The sequence below is a fragment of the Lampetra fluviatilis genome, chromosome 13, assembly GCF_964198595.1.
Source record: "Lampetra fluviatilis chromosome 13, kcLamFluv1.1, whole genome shotgun sequence".
NCBI lineage: Eukaryota > Metazoa > Chordata > Hyperoartia > Petromyzontiformes > Petromyzontidae > Lampetra > Lampetra fluviatilis.
In genome coordinates, this window is record NC_136287.1 from 11,202,714 (window position 1) to 11,218,062 (window position 15,349).

At 50.0% G+C, this 15,349-nt stretch overlaps 1 protein-coding gene and 1 non-coding gene across 4 annotated transcripts in view; one reads left to right on the forward strand and one right to left on the reverse strand.

Annotated features, from left to right (window-relative positions):
- The first annotated feature begins 195 nt into the window (after window positions 1-195).
- TRNAN-GUU (transfer RNA asparagine (anticodon GUU)) lies at window positions 196-269 on the forward strand. The gene has a single exon. It is a non-coding gene; the product is annotated as a tRNA-Asn (tRNA).
- Window positions 270-3,958: 3,689 nt separating this feature from the next.
- Window positions 3,959-15,349, reverse strand: part of LOC144935543 (lactadherin-like) — a 143,957-nt gene continuing 132,566 nt past the window's right edge. For all 3 annotated transcript variants that reach the window (XM_078862302.1, XM_078862303.1, XM_078862304.1), the window contains exons 6-12: window positions 14,884-14,997; window positions 14,039-14,220; window positions 13,598-13,753; window positions 12,404-12,548; window positions 9,972-10,156; window positions 9,094-9,249; window positions 3,959-8,360 (exon numbers count right to left, since the gene is read on the reverse strand). In XM_078862302.1, coding sequence (XP_078718428.1) covers window positions 8,217-8,360; window positions 9,094-9,249; window positions 9,972-10,156; window positions 12,404-12,548; window positions 13,598-13,753; window positions 14,039-14,220; window positions 14,884-14,997 — 1,082 coding nt within the window. In that variant the 3' untranslated portion in view covers window positions 3,959-8,216. The remainder of the gene's footprint in view (window positions 8,361-9,093; window positions 9,250-9,971; window positions 10,157-12,403; window positions 12,549-13,597; window positions 13,754-14,038; window positions 14,221-14,883; window positions 14,998-15,349) is intronic.

Here is a 15,349-nt window from a genome sequence, read left to right on the forward strand (position 1 = left end):
CAAGTGTTCTCTTGCAGCTGTCTCTGGTGCATTTGGCCAGCCTGTTCTGCAATGAAGTGTAAAGGTTGGTGGTTCAAACCCACTCAGAGATGCTGTTTGAAAGTTTATTTTTATAAGTCAATACTAGATTCGTTTTTAAGATAGTGAATGTCATTATTTCCTTCAACATGGAATAGCAAGTGGTCAGTTGCAGCTGTCTCTGTGGCGCAATTGGTTAGCGCGTTCGGCTGTTAACCGAAAGGTTGGTGGTTCAAGCCCACCCAGGGACGAGGTTTTGGAGAGTTTTTTGCTTGCACAAAGTCTATTCCAGATCTGTTTTTTGATTGTTTTCTTTACTCGTAACTTGTGTTTGTGTCGTGTTTGGGTTTCTCCTGTAACGAGGTTGTATCAGCTCGGATTTTCTATTTTGCTTCGCTGCTGCTGTAGTTGTTGTTGCTGTTGTCATCATTGTAGCGAACCAGGTCACCCTTGCGAATGACACTTATCATGGGCTCTGAAGAGTTCCTGTTTAACAAAAGATCAACTGGAGCGTGAACTTTGCCCCTTAGACTCTGCGAATTGCAGGTACTCGTAAAATACGTTATTCTATCATTTCCTGTAACGAAAAAATGATTTAGTCACGAACACTGCCTTAAAAGGAAAGTGTGTGTATTTACTACTATAATGAGCCAAGCATGTCAGTGTGTCCCGCGCGTGACGTCACTCCACGTCGACCAGCCCCCCTCATTAATAATCATGAACAGGTTACGTCCTCCACATGGACCGTCCCCCTCATTAATAATCATGAGCAGGTGACGTCACTCCACATCGAACAGCCCCCTTCATTAATAATCATGAACAGGTGACGTCATCCAAATGGACATCCCCCTGCCATTAATAATAATTATCGGGTGACGTCATTCCACATGAGGGGGAGGAGGGGGGCGAGGCGCCTCCTCCCCCCTCCTCGGCGACAACTCACAACCCTCACTACAAAGGCAGAACCCTCACGTCACGTGATCTCCGTAACGCTGTTGAGACATCAAAGTAAAAAGGCCGTCACGATGAACAAGGGATTTTAACATTAAAATGAAATAGGTCTGTGTCACCGCGCCCTTACAAATTGCACACGAATTGATGCAATGAATATCACGTCGCGGTCTGCTTTTCGCTTGCAAGTTTCAGATTTACTGCAATACACCCGTCCTTGGACGGACAAAAGGCTCGTTTATATATATAATAGTTTACATTTCGGTCAACGGCCCTTCTGCAATGCACAGAGACCAAGGTCAAGTTCATTTAATATGGTATAGCCCCGTGAGCCATTCGGCTCTTGAATCAGAGAGTTAAGAATGGATGCTCTTATCCACTCTAACGCTCTGGCCATGAAATTCTAGATTTGAAGCTGAAGAATAAGAATCTGGCCATGAAAGTCACCGATTATAGATTTTTTTTATTTTTCAACGCAGTGCTATTTATGAATGTATTGAGTTTGTTTTGTTATCTGTGCTCGTGCGCCGCTGCCAACGCAAGTTCTGCCAAATATTTGGTTTTATCATCTCTCGGCAGTTCCTGTCCATTGGAATGCTGTAATGAATGTCACCAGAACATGTTATTTTGTTAAAATAGATGTTGTTTGCATTAATGCTTCGCAACCCTTTGCTTCTCGAATAAAAAATGTTAGAAGACGTATAATGTTGTGTGTCTCTCTCTCTGTGTATCTCTGTGTTGTCCCTCTCTGCTTGTGTGTCTGTCTGTGTGTCTCCGTGTCTGTGTTTTGTCTCTCTCTCTCTCTCCAATTTAGCAATCTTTGGAATAACGTAATCATCCAGGTAAGGTGCTGACTGTTGTTAGCCGACTCTTTGTGTTGTATTGCATTGTATTTCTAAGTTCACTCAGTTTGTTTTATACCTGATGACGATTGCTCGTGTTGCAATCGAAACGTCGTATTCTATTATTTAATTTATTTTCTTTCTACGTGACTTTACCAAAAAGCCCTAAGAGGCTGTCGGAGCAAGTGCTGTGAGCGAGCACCTGTGAAGGCCGGAACAGCAGACGAGGGGGTGGGTGGCCAATACCACGCGTGGCTCCCTTTGACTCCCAAGTGGCGATGTTTACACACCGCACCAACTACTCATTTGAGGCTGAGTTGACCTAGGCGAGGCCCAGGACCGGTTCAAATAATCGTCACTCGTGTTGACCGTGAGCGTGAATCGAACTCGGGTAGCCAGGTTCAGTAGCACAACGCGCTAACCGTTACGCTACCAATCCCCACATACACATGTAAACGTACACGCACACAGACTCCTCCCACTAGCCTTATAGACTCTTGGGGCTGAGTGCTATTAGTGAGTAGCCAGAGGTGGGACAAAGTCATTGTTATGCAAGTCACAAGTAAGTCTCAAGTCTTTGCTCTCGAGTCCCGAGTCAAGTCGAGTCAAAGATGAGGCAAGTCCAAGTCGAGTCTGAAGTCATCAAAATCATGACTCGAGTCTGACTCGAGTCCAAGTCGCATGACTCGAGTCCACACCTCTGGTGAGTACCTAGTAAGGCCCAGGGTGGCACAATATAACCTCGCTTCCATGAACCACAGACACACAAAGGATGCACGGAAGTTGCTCCCACTCCCGGCACCTCTTCTTGGTTCTTTCGGTAAAGTCACGTAGAAGGGAAATAATAAAATAATAAAAAGAAAACATAATAAAATACAATTCTCATGACGTTTCGGCCACAACGCAAGCAGCCGTCCTCAGGTGAAGAACAGGGCTGTCGGAAAGACAGCGTCTGAATGAACACCACCAAGCCTGGCAGCGTATATTTAAGCTGGGTTAGAGGAGGAGGGCGCCTTGACAAAGGAATTTGCATATCAAAAGATGCTGGAATTTGCAAATCAACAGATGTTTAAAGTTGCATTTTTTCATAACGGATTTTTTTTATGCTAATGTTTGACGTTTCGATATCGCGGAGTGGCACTGATTGCGGATTGATTGATACCCCAGTCGCGGAGTTAATTAACACCCCTGGAAAAAAATCGTGTCCAAGAAATAAAATATTAAATTTCCTCGGCCCATTTTGTATTATTTGGTACCCCGGGCTACCGCCGTGAGGATCACGTGTGCAGCAGTCACGTTCCACCTGCTTGCTGGCTTCCTGCACCGCAAGCAATAATCGGCAGAAAAAAACGATTTCGACCGACGTGTACATATCTCCCGTCGCCATCGTTCCTCGTAAGCACCGGGGGAACGAGCCTGTGTGTTTGCAGGCGTGTAATGATGAGCCGTCCACCTCCAGCCATTTTATAAATTGTCACTTACATTTAATGATAAAAAAATATATATTATCGCAGGTTTACCATCCGATTTGCAATGGCACTCATTCCTTGTTTTTAAATCCTTTATATTAAGTTCGCGTGCTTGCTTGCTTGCTTGCGTGCTTGCTTGCTTGCTTAGGACCGTGCACATCTTTCGGTCGTTTTTTAACCCACTTCCCGTGATCCAATCGAGCTGACATTTTCCACACAGACTCGTTGTGCCAGACAATTATTGTTCGTGAAAAAAAATTCCCAAAATTTTACACTTTTTAGGCAAAATTTTTTTATTTTACATATATTCAAATAGAACGCATTCATGGCTTTGGCTGAACGTCAGAGTGTAAGAGCACAGAGCGTAACCCCTCCACAGGCCGTAGCGGAGTAGCGCAGTTGGTAGCGCCCTCGCTTCCCATGCCAAAGGTCGCGGGATCGATCCCCGCGTCCTCCACAGGCGAATATATTTTTAATTCCTTTATATTAAGTTCGCTTGCTTGCTTGCTTGCGTGCTTGCGTGCTTGCTTGCGACCATGCAAATCTTTCGGTCGTTTTTTAACCCACTTCCCGTGATCCAATCGAGCTGACATTTTCCACACAGACTCGTTGTGCGAGACAATTAATGTTCGTGAAAAATTTTTTCCCCAAAATTGTACACTGTTTAAGGAAAACAATTTAAATATTTAATTACCAATTGCTTAATACTGGCAGACAATCATCTGACCCATAGGTGGCAGCCATCTCAAGCCAGAGGACGAGAAGACTCTAGCCGCCACGCATATAAAGGATTTATAGTGAAAAACTTTGTTTTTACGGGTTTACTTGTTCCCATCTCGCATTAGCCGAATTTGTAAGATGTACACATCACGTGCGTATTATTATTCGGACAAATTGAACGTATCAGATTAGTGAACGTACGACTCCGATGCATGCATCGTGAGCATAATAATCGTGAAAGCATACTCTTTACGGGATGAAACGAGGAGCCATTGTATATGCGCTGCTCACTTTCTGGATGTATACAGTATTTTCATTGATGCATTTATTCGGGGGTTGCCACAATGCTTTGAGATACAAAAAACACCTGGGTGCACATCGTGACAAAAAGCACATCTCCAAAGACTGGTAGACCTGGTGAATGCGCCGTCTCGAGTGAGTGTAGCATTGGTACAATTGCGGCCGTGCTTTACAACTGACGTATACAACTGGGACTCTTTAACGTCCCCAGGGAGACTGGACAGATGTATTGGGGACGGCTGTAGTCTCAAAGAGAGAAGGGTCCTGGTTGAGGAGGGTGAGAAAAATAAACGGGACAGGTGACAGCCTCAAATTCATGCCATCACGTACACACAAGTCGGTAACTTCACGGAGGACAAATAATTGAGCAACATCATTTTAGTTTCTTTTGTATTTGAAACCAAAAAAAATATTTGTTTTATTATGTTTAATGATGTACAGGTGATGGTACGCATTCGTAGCTTGAAGTTCGCTGCAGTGTTTACAGTTCTTACGCTAGTTCGGTTAATGTGACAGACAAAATGCACGCTCGTCACCACTAACGTCTGGCTAAATACTGGACAGCCTATAAATGCTCGCGGATTGAAATGGAATGCAAAGTGAAAATCATATTTTTGATTGAAGCACTCATCGTCTACAGCAGTGATTGTTAACATTGTTAGGACGCACTTATTCCATACTTGGTGACACAAATGTTGAAAGTTTTGGTTTTCATTTAAATTTACTCTCAATCATCCAGACAGTACTGACAGAGCACTCAACTCGCCAGCGACATGAGTACAGTTGCGCGACAATTCCACAGTGGCCGTCCTATATATTATCAGTTGTACAAACACTTTAATTGTAATTCATTATTTGTGCTTATACGTTATATTGTAGTTATCAAAATACAAAGCCTGATACAATGAGGTGATAATATTTGCTCCCAAGTCATTACATCTCTTACAACAAAGTATATTGTTCATCATTATCATCATCATCCATTAACTTGGTCGTTTATTAATTTAATGTTCATTATTCAATTACGGTGATCCAATAACTTATCAAATTAATTTGCCCATTTAATATATCATGCTAAAGTTCACTTGTGCATTAATTCCTTCATTCATCCATCGAGTGATTTATGCATCACTCGGTCTGCATTATAAAAAAAATCTGGCCTACAAAGATAAAAACGCCACGGCGTGTCTGTGTGTGTGGATATAATAATTATCATTTCAGGAAGCAGAAGTACATTTAAGGTGGCAAAGGCAGCTGAGAGGGGCTAATGGCACCCACATCAGAGCTAAGCCAGTGCTAGGAAACGCGTACCCAACCAGAACCCCCTTAGAAATGAATATTTGTTCTGCCAATTGGACCAGTATCCAGGATCACTGGCTCACCTTCCAAATAATTGTACCCCCTTTATTTTCACATTGAAAGACTATACCCATGCAAATTCTGAACGGAAACGCCACGGTACAAACGCCGCTTTGCAGACGAAATTCCTGAAACAGATGCTCAACCCTCCTGGATATTTTTTTACATTCCTCGAAGAGACGCTGGTGGAACCATCTATCGCATCTGAGCACCAACAGGCCGATGTGTGCATCTCCTTCACGAATGGGAAATGAAAGACGGGCCACACTAGTGCGATTTGTGGCCGTGCAACCACAACTGTGGCCCATGTGGTAAAGCACTGTAGCCTCTGCTCGTTGAACAGAGGAATATCAAAACGACACAAACGCTTGTCTCCTGAAGAAGCCCTCTCGTGGCTCGCCGACCTCGACATTGGCCTTTAGACCCTGAACATATTGCCATACGCAACAAAAACAATAGTTGCTCAGTCTTCTTACGGTGTATTCTTGTATTTAATCGTGTCCTCGTCAATGTAATAATAATGATAATAACGACACCTTTAGCGCCATACCACGACAAGCCGTGGCAAGCCGTGGCAACCGTAACTCCTGTCATTCCCTCGGGGGGGGGGGGGGGGGGCGGAAATAAGTCGGGGCGACACAAATATTACCATCGGGGAAACAATTTTTCGGGGAACCAATATACATTGATGCAGCTTGACCTGAGATGCTGGGTTCAAATCCGAGCAACCGCCTGCGATTAAACCGCGCTCTCGAGTGCCGTGAGTCGATGGTCTCAGCCTGGCCACCAATAGCGGCGGGGAAAAATCATCGCGCCTAAATTTGCGCAGAAAAAACACGTTTTTGTTGACTCCAGAAGTAGTTCTGCGGAGAGAGTATCTCTGCCACAGCGGGGTGCACCACTGGCTGCACGAGATCCGAATGGAATTTCTTCGTCTCTGAAATGGTGCCACTTTCACGCTTGAAATCGGGGGGCGGGGTGGGGGGGTGGGGAGATACGTATGTAAGTACGTTGAACTTCTTTCGCGTCGTACGTAGCCGAAGCGAGCGTGCTAATCGTGAGTAAGAGTCATGCCGTGGTGGTAGACGTTCATCACGTGTTTCGTTTGTGTAAACATGCCCTGACGTCCGCCTGTGATTTGGTGCGTGCGCATGCGGCTCGAGCCGTCCGCTGCGTGTGACGTCGGCGGCACGGAGCGCGACCTCTGGGGTGGAAAAACACAAAACCCGGCCCCCGTTGTGGCTCTGTTGTATGGTGAGAAGACAAAAATGTGTAATATAATTCTGTTGTCCACACATGCGCAGAACAGAGTCTGCGTTTGGGTTTTGAATTGTAACGGTTCCACATTCGTGCTGCTGATGTTCGAAGCAACAACGTGTTTTATTTAGAGTAATTTCAACAGAGCAACAAACGCAACATTGCCTGTGTTCCCACCGAGCAAATGGACTTTCTGAAGCCCCACCAGCAGCAAATCAAATTGTGAACTCGCGTGGCACTTCATTATCGGTGCGTGGATGTTTTGCTATTGACGGGCTGGCATTGACCGAAGCCGCAGGGATGCCAATGCCGCCAGTTCTGTGAGAGCGAAGGTGTCGAAAACTCAAAGAGGCTACACGAACTTTTACGATTGCTCGGCAGGCAAACGGTTGCAAGGCTGCAAGGGCATGGTAATGCTTTTTTTAAGTTGGCGTGGTCTGGTCGTTGCCGAAGCCCATGAATGTTTATTTTAATTGAAGCAGCAACTTGCTCCTTCCTGCATCCCCCTGCGCTCCGCTGTCCTCCACGCGCACGCTCAAGTGCCCTCTCGAGGAAACAAGGGGGGTCGGTGATGGTGGCGGTGGTCACGGGTTTTCGAGGCGCAACCCAACGGCAGCTTCAGCTCGGGATTTATGCGACACTCACGCGCGCACGCACACATGCACACACGCGCGCACGCACGCGCTCTTTCACTGGGCGAACGGTTGGCGCGTGAAGAATTTGGGGAAGTTGCCTTGAACCCGGAGACTGCGTCGGTCTCTCCGGCTGCAAGGGAAGTTGCTGTGGCCAATTCAACTGCTGCACTCTAAAATAAATAAGGGCGAGGCACCTCGACCTGAAATTGGTTCACTCCCTTGGCTTGCCTCTGTGGCATGCTCGGTGTCAGGGGGACACGAGGTGGCCACTTCGTGGTAGTGCAGCAAGTAGGATGTTGATCTGGGTACTTCTGCTTCCTCCCACAGTCAAGACACCCAGTCAGGAATCGGGGCCCAACATCTCGGGAAAGGAGAGGAGCCTCATCAACAAATTCTGAGACTCACCGAGAGTATTTTCTGCATAAATCATTGACTGCGATAACGAGTTAAGATTTACAAACGCACGCGGCACCCACTCCCCCCACCGCACCATGTAAAAATGTGGACCCCCGCATATCTCCCGCCCTGCCGATACATTTTTTCCCCCCGGTATCAGTTAAATTCACTTGGGCTGGGGTAGAGGGGACGAGGAGGCTGCTTGGGAAGATGAGGAGGAAGAAGAGGAGGTGGTGCCTTGCAGATTGGCGGAGCTCGCATGTCCCAGCTCACTCGTCGCAGCCCAGGATTTCGACGCGCAGTGTGATGCGGTTGAACCACGCCGTGGGCAGGATGCGCACGTACCGCGCCCAGAACGGCGACTCGAACATGTTCTTCTTGTGCGTGTTGTTGTCGTAGTTGCCGGCAAAGATCTGCGACGTGAAACAGGCGTGCTGGGTTAAGCGGAATAACTTGATAGCCACAATATCTCATTATCCACGGAAATTAGGATTTGTCAAGAGTAGGTGGAGGCAAAGCGTTCCACTCACGGATCGCAATGGGGCGCTGCAGAAGTTTGCAGTTTCAGCCCAGCGGCCACTCTGGTAAATTCTGAATTAACCGTAAATACTACACGGCGTCTGCTCTGCAGCGTGTGCTGTTGTTATCATCCAAATCTGCCTCGTTGGAAATATCTCGCACACGTTGTGAACAAATCGCATGGCGACATCGCCCCGTACTGCTGCAGGACTGATGCCCATTTGCAGGCCGGCACTGCGTCCACTTACCGCCGGACCAAGACAGCTGCTGCTATGGTCCCCTTGGCTAGATTGCCGCAGGGCACTGGAATGGTTTGCGATGAGCTGCAACACCTCTGCGTGTATGCACGTTAATCTTCCTTCGCACCCTACGTAGCCACCCGCGCTAATGGGAGGGGAAGGAAGAGCGTTCCAGATGGCCACGGAAGCGCATCTGCAAGCACGCGACGCGGTGACCATCTTTGTTCGATGGCCGGCCAAAAGCCGCCGCCGCTGCTGCTACTGCTGCGAGGACGACCGGAGCTCGCGTGACGATGGTTTATGCTCCTCGACGCGGTGCTGCTCCGAGTCAAAGCGAGCGCCTCGCATTCCGCCACGCCACGCATCCCACATCGCCACTTCCACCCACCTTGGGGCGCCCGCTCGCCCTGTCCTTGTAGAGGGTCCAGCTCTTGCCGTCGTCGCTGTGCGCCACCTTGTAGGCGCGCACGAACTGCACGGTGCCGAGGTCTCGCGCTCCCTGCGTCACCACGCCCGACACTCGCCGCGGCCGCAGCAGGTCCACCTGGCGTGGCGGGGTGAGCGGATAGCGCCGGTTAGAGGCCGTGTCGTTGAGGCCCCGTGGTCCGCACACAGGCGAGTCGGTGCGCGGCGGGGGAGCAGGGGTTTTCCCACCGGTTATTCACCATGCCGTGCCGGAACCAAACCGCATCGTGGGACTTCTGAATAGGGTTACATTTTCTATTTCTATTTTACCGGGTAAAGCCCGCTGAGCTATATATACCTCTTTTTTTCAGAAGCTACCTGGCCACAAATGACATCCCAACGAAATGGCTTATCACACGGATATTTCTATCAGCCAAATACTCTAAACGCACATTGATTCTAAATGTGGAGGGAAAAACCGGAGAAAAATCCACGCGACCACGGGGAGAACACGGAGACTCCAAATATACAGCAGGCATCAGGGTCGGGATCAAACCCACAACCTCCTGTATACCAGGCGAGGTAGTTAACATCTCGCCACCAGGTTCAAGGCCAAGCAAGGCCAGGGGCCTAATAAAGACATTGGTTACGAACATGCGGCTTCGCCGTGTCAATTACAAACTTGCTCAATGCATGCGGCATTGGTAGTCAGCTCCTGTTCCTCAGCAGTGGACAAAGACGCCGGGTCTTCCTGAGCTACGCTGTAACTGACTACGCAGCCCGACTGTGAAAGCCTTGCACATTGGTACGACCGGAGGGCCTGGAGAAAACCCCACGCGGACACGGGGAGAGAGACGGTACCTGCAACCACTGCTGCTCGTTGCAGCTGGCGGGGGTCCAGGCGTTGACTCTGCCTGTGGCGTCGAGCCGGGCAAAGTGCGGCTCCCAGCCCCAGAAGTCGAGGCCCAGGGTGTGGAACACTCCAGACGCCGTCATCTGCTTGTCCTTGATCCTCCCGTCTTTCACACCCAGTGGCTCTGAGCAGCCTGGGGTTGGTGGGTGGTTGGATGGGTGGGTGGTTGGAAGGGTGATTGGGTGGGTGTATGGATTGGTTGGTGGTTGGATGGGTAGTTGGGTGGGTGGGTTCATGGGTGGGTGTATCGATGGGTGGGTGTTTGGTTGGGTCGATCGGTAGGTTTGGGTGGTCGACGGACGGACAGGCAGGCACCAAGTAGAGATTTACAAATTAGGATTACATTATTTAGATATCGTGTTGATTATTAACAAAAGTAAGTGGACCAAAGCAAGACATGTAATTAGAAACTAAATACGGATCGGCAGTCATAAGTCAGAGAGTACGTCCAACTGGGAAAAGGAACTCGTATGCATGAACTCTGGGGGATAGGTGTCAGCTTGGAGAGGCCTTCATCCAGCCAGGGACAACCATGGCTGACGATAATTTCCACACGCTTTTCTGTGCCCTTTTCGGCCCTAACTGATTCTAAACTTGGATTGTACCCCCCCCCCCCCCACAAGTCTACAATCTAATTTGTGAAACGGCCGAACATTGGGCCTGCGCTTTACATGTCATACAGCGCGCGGTCCAAAAAAGGGAATGTGAAGCCACGGGAGAGGGGGTGCCGCTCTTACGGACGGGACGGGCGATTGCATCTGAGCAATGACACAGGAAAAACCAAGGATCTTCAAGAGTCAAAAGTTTGCAATGCGCTGCATCGCCGGATCAAGCAGCCAAAGCTGCCTTTTGGCCATTTAATCACCGCGATAAGAGATAATCTGTCTTCCGCGCCTCGGAAGTTTAAAATGATGCGCCCTTTTGTGCGGATCTGGCCATGAAAGGGAAATGACACCCCTTTGTTTTGCTCATTCTACTTCGACCTGCTTCGGAGCTTCAACTATGCAAGCAAAGTTGTAAGCAAAGCGATTGACTGTTACACCGGTCCGTGAAGACACAGGAGGGTGGTGTAGATTGCAACGCCGTCAATCCTCCCTGCGAGGCGGCTGGCGGCAGCTGTACGCGCCGATAAGACGCTCGCCGGATCGGCGAGATGAACCGACATTGGCAATCCCCCCCCTCCCCCGCGCCCCCTCCCCTCCCCCTGTCCGCCCCTCCAGCCACCTCTACACCGGTGCCCCACATCTCCCGCGAGTGCCACTGTAAAAACCTCGCTGCTTTCGCTCGCTCGCTCTACGCTCCAGCGACTCATCCTGCTTTCTCTAATCGCGCCTGTCCCGTTACGCACGCACGCACGCCCTCCCTCCCTTGCATACATCCCTCCCTCTCCTCCATCCCTCCCTCACTCTCTTTTCCCCCCTCGCTCCCATTTCATGGGTCCTGTCTGCACTGAGGGTGATAGGGAACAAAGACGGTCGGAAAAGCCGGTGTTTTTTTTCCATTTGTTCCGAAATTGGTTCACGTGATAATTGACATGCGGCCACAAAGTTTACCCTATGCATGGAAAAGGTGATTTCCATCAGAAAAGGAATAGTTAATGAATGGGAATTCCTGGTCTGACTATCGATGTATAATTGCGATGCTGGAAAGGCATAATAGAGGGCATGGTTGTAAAACCTGTGAAGCTGGAGACGAGGATTGTAACATTTCAACCTTCCCAGTGATGCCATGAATTGTTACGATTCGATGGTGCAACCCAATTCAATAACACATTATTAGTTCGTCCCGTTTTCAGTGTCCCAATTGTTTTCTAGCTCTTTTTTTCCCCGTCTCCTTTGTACGGCATTTCTTCGATTCGTTAGCTTCGTTTGCCTAAACGTGACGTCGGCGAAGCAATGCGTGTCGATCGTAAACACATGCACGTCTCCAACGATGTAGGCCGAGGCGTCTTGGCGGCACTTGAGCCGGTCACGTCACACAAACGCCTGCCCACCAATCACAGCCACTGGCTCACCCGCCCGCCCACATCCCCTAGGTCTAAAGGCGTCAGGTCCGGGCCCCCCCAGCCGACCTGCCACTGTTCATCTCCGCTTCCCCTACCCCCCCCACCCCCTTCGTCGTAAGCCTGGCGCCCAGTCCCCTACAGCCTACGGACCCCGGTGCAGTTACACCGCCTGCACACTCGATAGCTTCACCACGGTCGGGGGATGTCAACGCTCCAGGTAAAGTCTCCCTGAGTCTCCGAGACTAATCTCGCGCGAGGATTCTGCTACTTTTGACAAGTTCAGCCGTTGTTTTTGCTTCACGTGCAGCAGGAAAGTGAAGGAACCCCACGCTCGCTCTGTGTGCCACGCATTCTTCGATGGCCGTAGGCACTCACCGGTGAGCTCACACCCCAGCAGCTCCATGCGCAGGGTGCAGCGGTTGTGGCAGATCGTGGGCAGCAGGCGCACGTAGCGGCTCGTGATGGACGGGCTGAGGGCCGTCACACGCGGCGTCGAGTTGTCCCAGTTTCCGGGAAAAATCTGCGAGGGACGCGACCACGACGAGCGCGGTTCTCGTGATTCGAGCTACGCGGGTGGGGGGGGGGGGGGTGCTGCCGCGATGTCATTTTTAAAGGCGTTAAACTTCACGGCGTTACGATGTTCGTGATGTCGGTGTCCCGTAACTTTGTAATTGAATGTCACATTTTTATAGTACTATTATCACTTAAAAAGTCCTTAAAACTGGACTTGCCTCTACACAATCCTCCCGTAAAGCGTCCTGATCATTGCAACTTTACGATCAATAATGCTCATAATGGGCATTCTGTCAGAAAATTAGTATGTAATATTGAGAAAGGTTGTAAGAACTTGGTGGGGTGGAGAGGGGGGAGAAACCGAATTGTAAAATTAATTTATGTGCAGTGACATCGCGGGATGTCACTATGCAGTACCGGCCCTAGAGGGGCCTAGTGAGCGCTGATTGATAGCGCTGGATGGCACCACGCTTGGCGTGCAGTGCCGGCCCATACAGGACAGGGTGTGGGAGTGCCGGCCGTAGGAATGAGGTTACTAACGGCCATGGCACTCTGGTTGACGCAAGAGGACACGCGACCAAGTGGGGGCTAGGGGTGGTCACGTGGTCAGGAGCCAGATTCTTCCCGAGGATTCTGGAAGGTGGTCGTGGCCAAGGGCGGAGCCAGCCACGCCGCAGAGAATATAAGCCGGGTTCCCAGAGGGACCAGGGTTGTTGTTGTTGTTGTTCATCCTGGAAGAAACCTTCGTCTACGTTCTCCGTTCAATGAGTCTCCAACACGTGGACCTGGACCCGAGCAGTTGGTCCTGGTCCGTAGTAGCTAGTGACGTTCTAATTAGTGTAGTTAGTCTGGTGGTCACCACCATAGGTTGTTATTCTGTTAAGGGGCAGTTACCCCGTGTGTTGGGAGTTAAATAAACGTGTTGCCTCCAAGTCAACGTCTGCAACTCAGTCGAACTCACTACATATGCACTCCGCTCCCTCACACCGCTCACCCACTGGGCTGGGGGAGGGGCGGTTGTGCAGACAGGGGGGGGCGGTACACCGACTCACTGACCCTGTCCTTGGTGGAGCGCGCCTCGCGGTATCCGCTCCACGTCTTGCCGTCGTCACTGAACGCGAGCATGAACTTCTTGATGTACTCGGCGCTGCCCATGCGACGCGCGCCCTGCGTCGCCACGCCGCTCACGCGCATCGTGCGGCCCAGGTCCACCTGCGACGAGGACGAGCAACGGTCGCGCGTTTCAATCGGAAGCGACCTGGCCACAGACGATAGCTCGAAGAAGTGGTCGTTTACGTGGAAGTTTGTCGCAGCCAAATACTCTAAACGCACGTTGATTCTAAACATTGAGGGAAAAACCGGAGAAGAATCCACGCAACAATGGAGAGAGAACACGCAAACTCTCAAATATACAGCGGGCGTCAGGGGACGGGATCAAACCCACAACCTCCTGCATACCGAGAGAGGTAGTTAACATCTCGCCCGGGGTGAAGTTACCTGGATCCAGGCCGACCTGTCCTGATCGTCGGGAGTCCATGCGTTCACCAGACCATTGCGGTTGAGGCGCGCGTAGAAGGGGAACCACTTCTGCAGACCAAACATGCCGCTGTACATGGAGGAGGCGGAGATCTGGTAGCTCTTGATACCACCCCCTTCCATCCCCAGCGGTGCCCCGCAGCCTGCGAGGGGCGAGAGAGTTCAGAAATTGGGAAACGTCGACGCGGCACCAGGCTCGTTGTGCGGAAACGGTGTCCGTCGCTTTGCCGCGTGAGGCCCACGCTGGGCCCACGCTGGGCCCACGCGCCTCTCCTCAGTTGCTTCTCCGCTGGGATTGCGTTGCCATTTGCAGCACCGACGTTTTGGAATTACCTTAATTTTCCTTCCTCGGCCATCGTGTAAATCTTCCTTTAAAAAAAATATATCCTGAAGCGGAAGATTAGCGCTGGATAATGGTCACATTTGCAAATGGGATTTGTTACTTTTTCGTTACCTGTTTATTGATAGTTCAATGTTAATGTGCCATTGTACTGAGGGACCACTATTGCTGTGTGGTGTTGTCTTGGTGTGGTCTGGGACTGTTTTGTTGTTGTTTTGCTGCTTTGCCAAATTTTGATCAATCGGGCTTCTATAATGAAAGTGTTTATTATTTACTTATATTTAGTGACTTGCTCTCCATTACCTCTATTTTGCATTGTTTGCTGTTGTAACTCGCTGACCCGCCCATACTGGACATCCGTGAAAAAACATAAGCTTCACAGCTCATCGGATTCCTCCAGTCTAAATAAAACAATTCTGATTCCGATTAAACTCGGTGCTGGTGTGCGTGAACGTGGGATACTGACGCAGCTGGCAGTTCTTGCCGGTGTAGTCGGCCGGGCAGTCGCAGGTGTAGTCCCCTTTGAGGTCTCGGCAGATGCCACCATTCTGACACGGCCTGTCGAGACACTCGTCGATGTCTTGACGGGACACCGAGAGAAACGCGCGTTAGTTTGAACACAGCTCTCCCTCCCCCGGCACTGGCCACGCGTACTGCTCTAATGCTGCTCCTGGCAGTGGCGTCGCGTGGTTGGCATGGTACTATCGTGATTACACTATTGTGGTTGGCATGGTACCATCGTGATTAGACTATTGTGGTTGGCATGGTACCATCGTGATTGGACTATTGTGGTTGGCATGGTACCATCGTGATTGGACTATTGTGGTTGGCATGGACCATTATGGTTTGTCCATCGTGGTTGGCATGAACCATCGTAGTTGGCATGGGCCATTGTGCGAGGAATTAAATGGGGCCCACTTGTCCGATGCCAC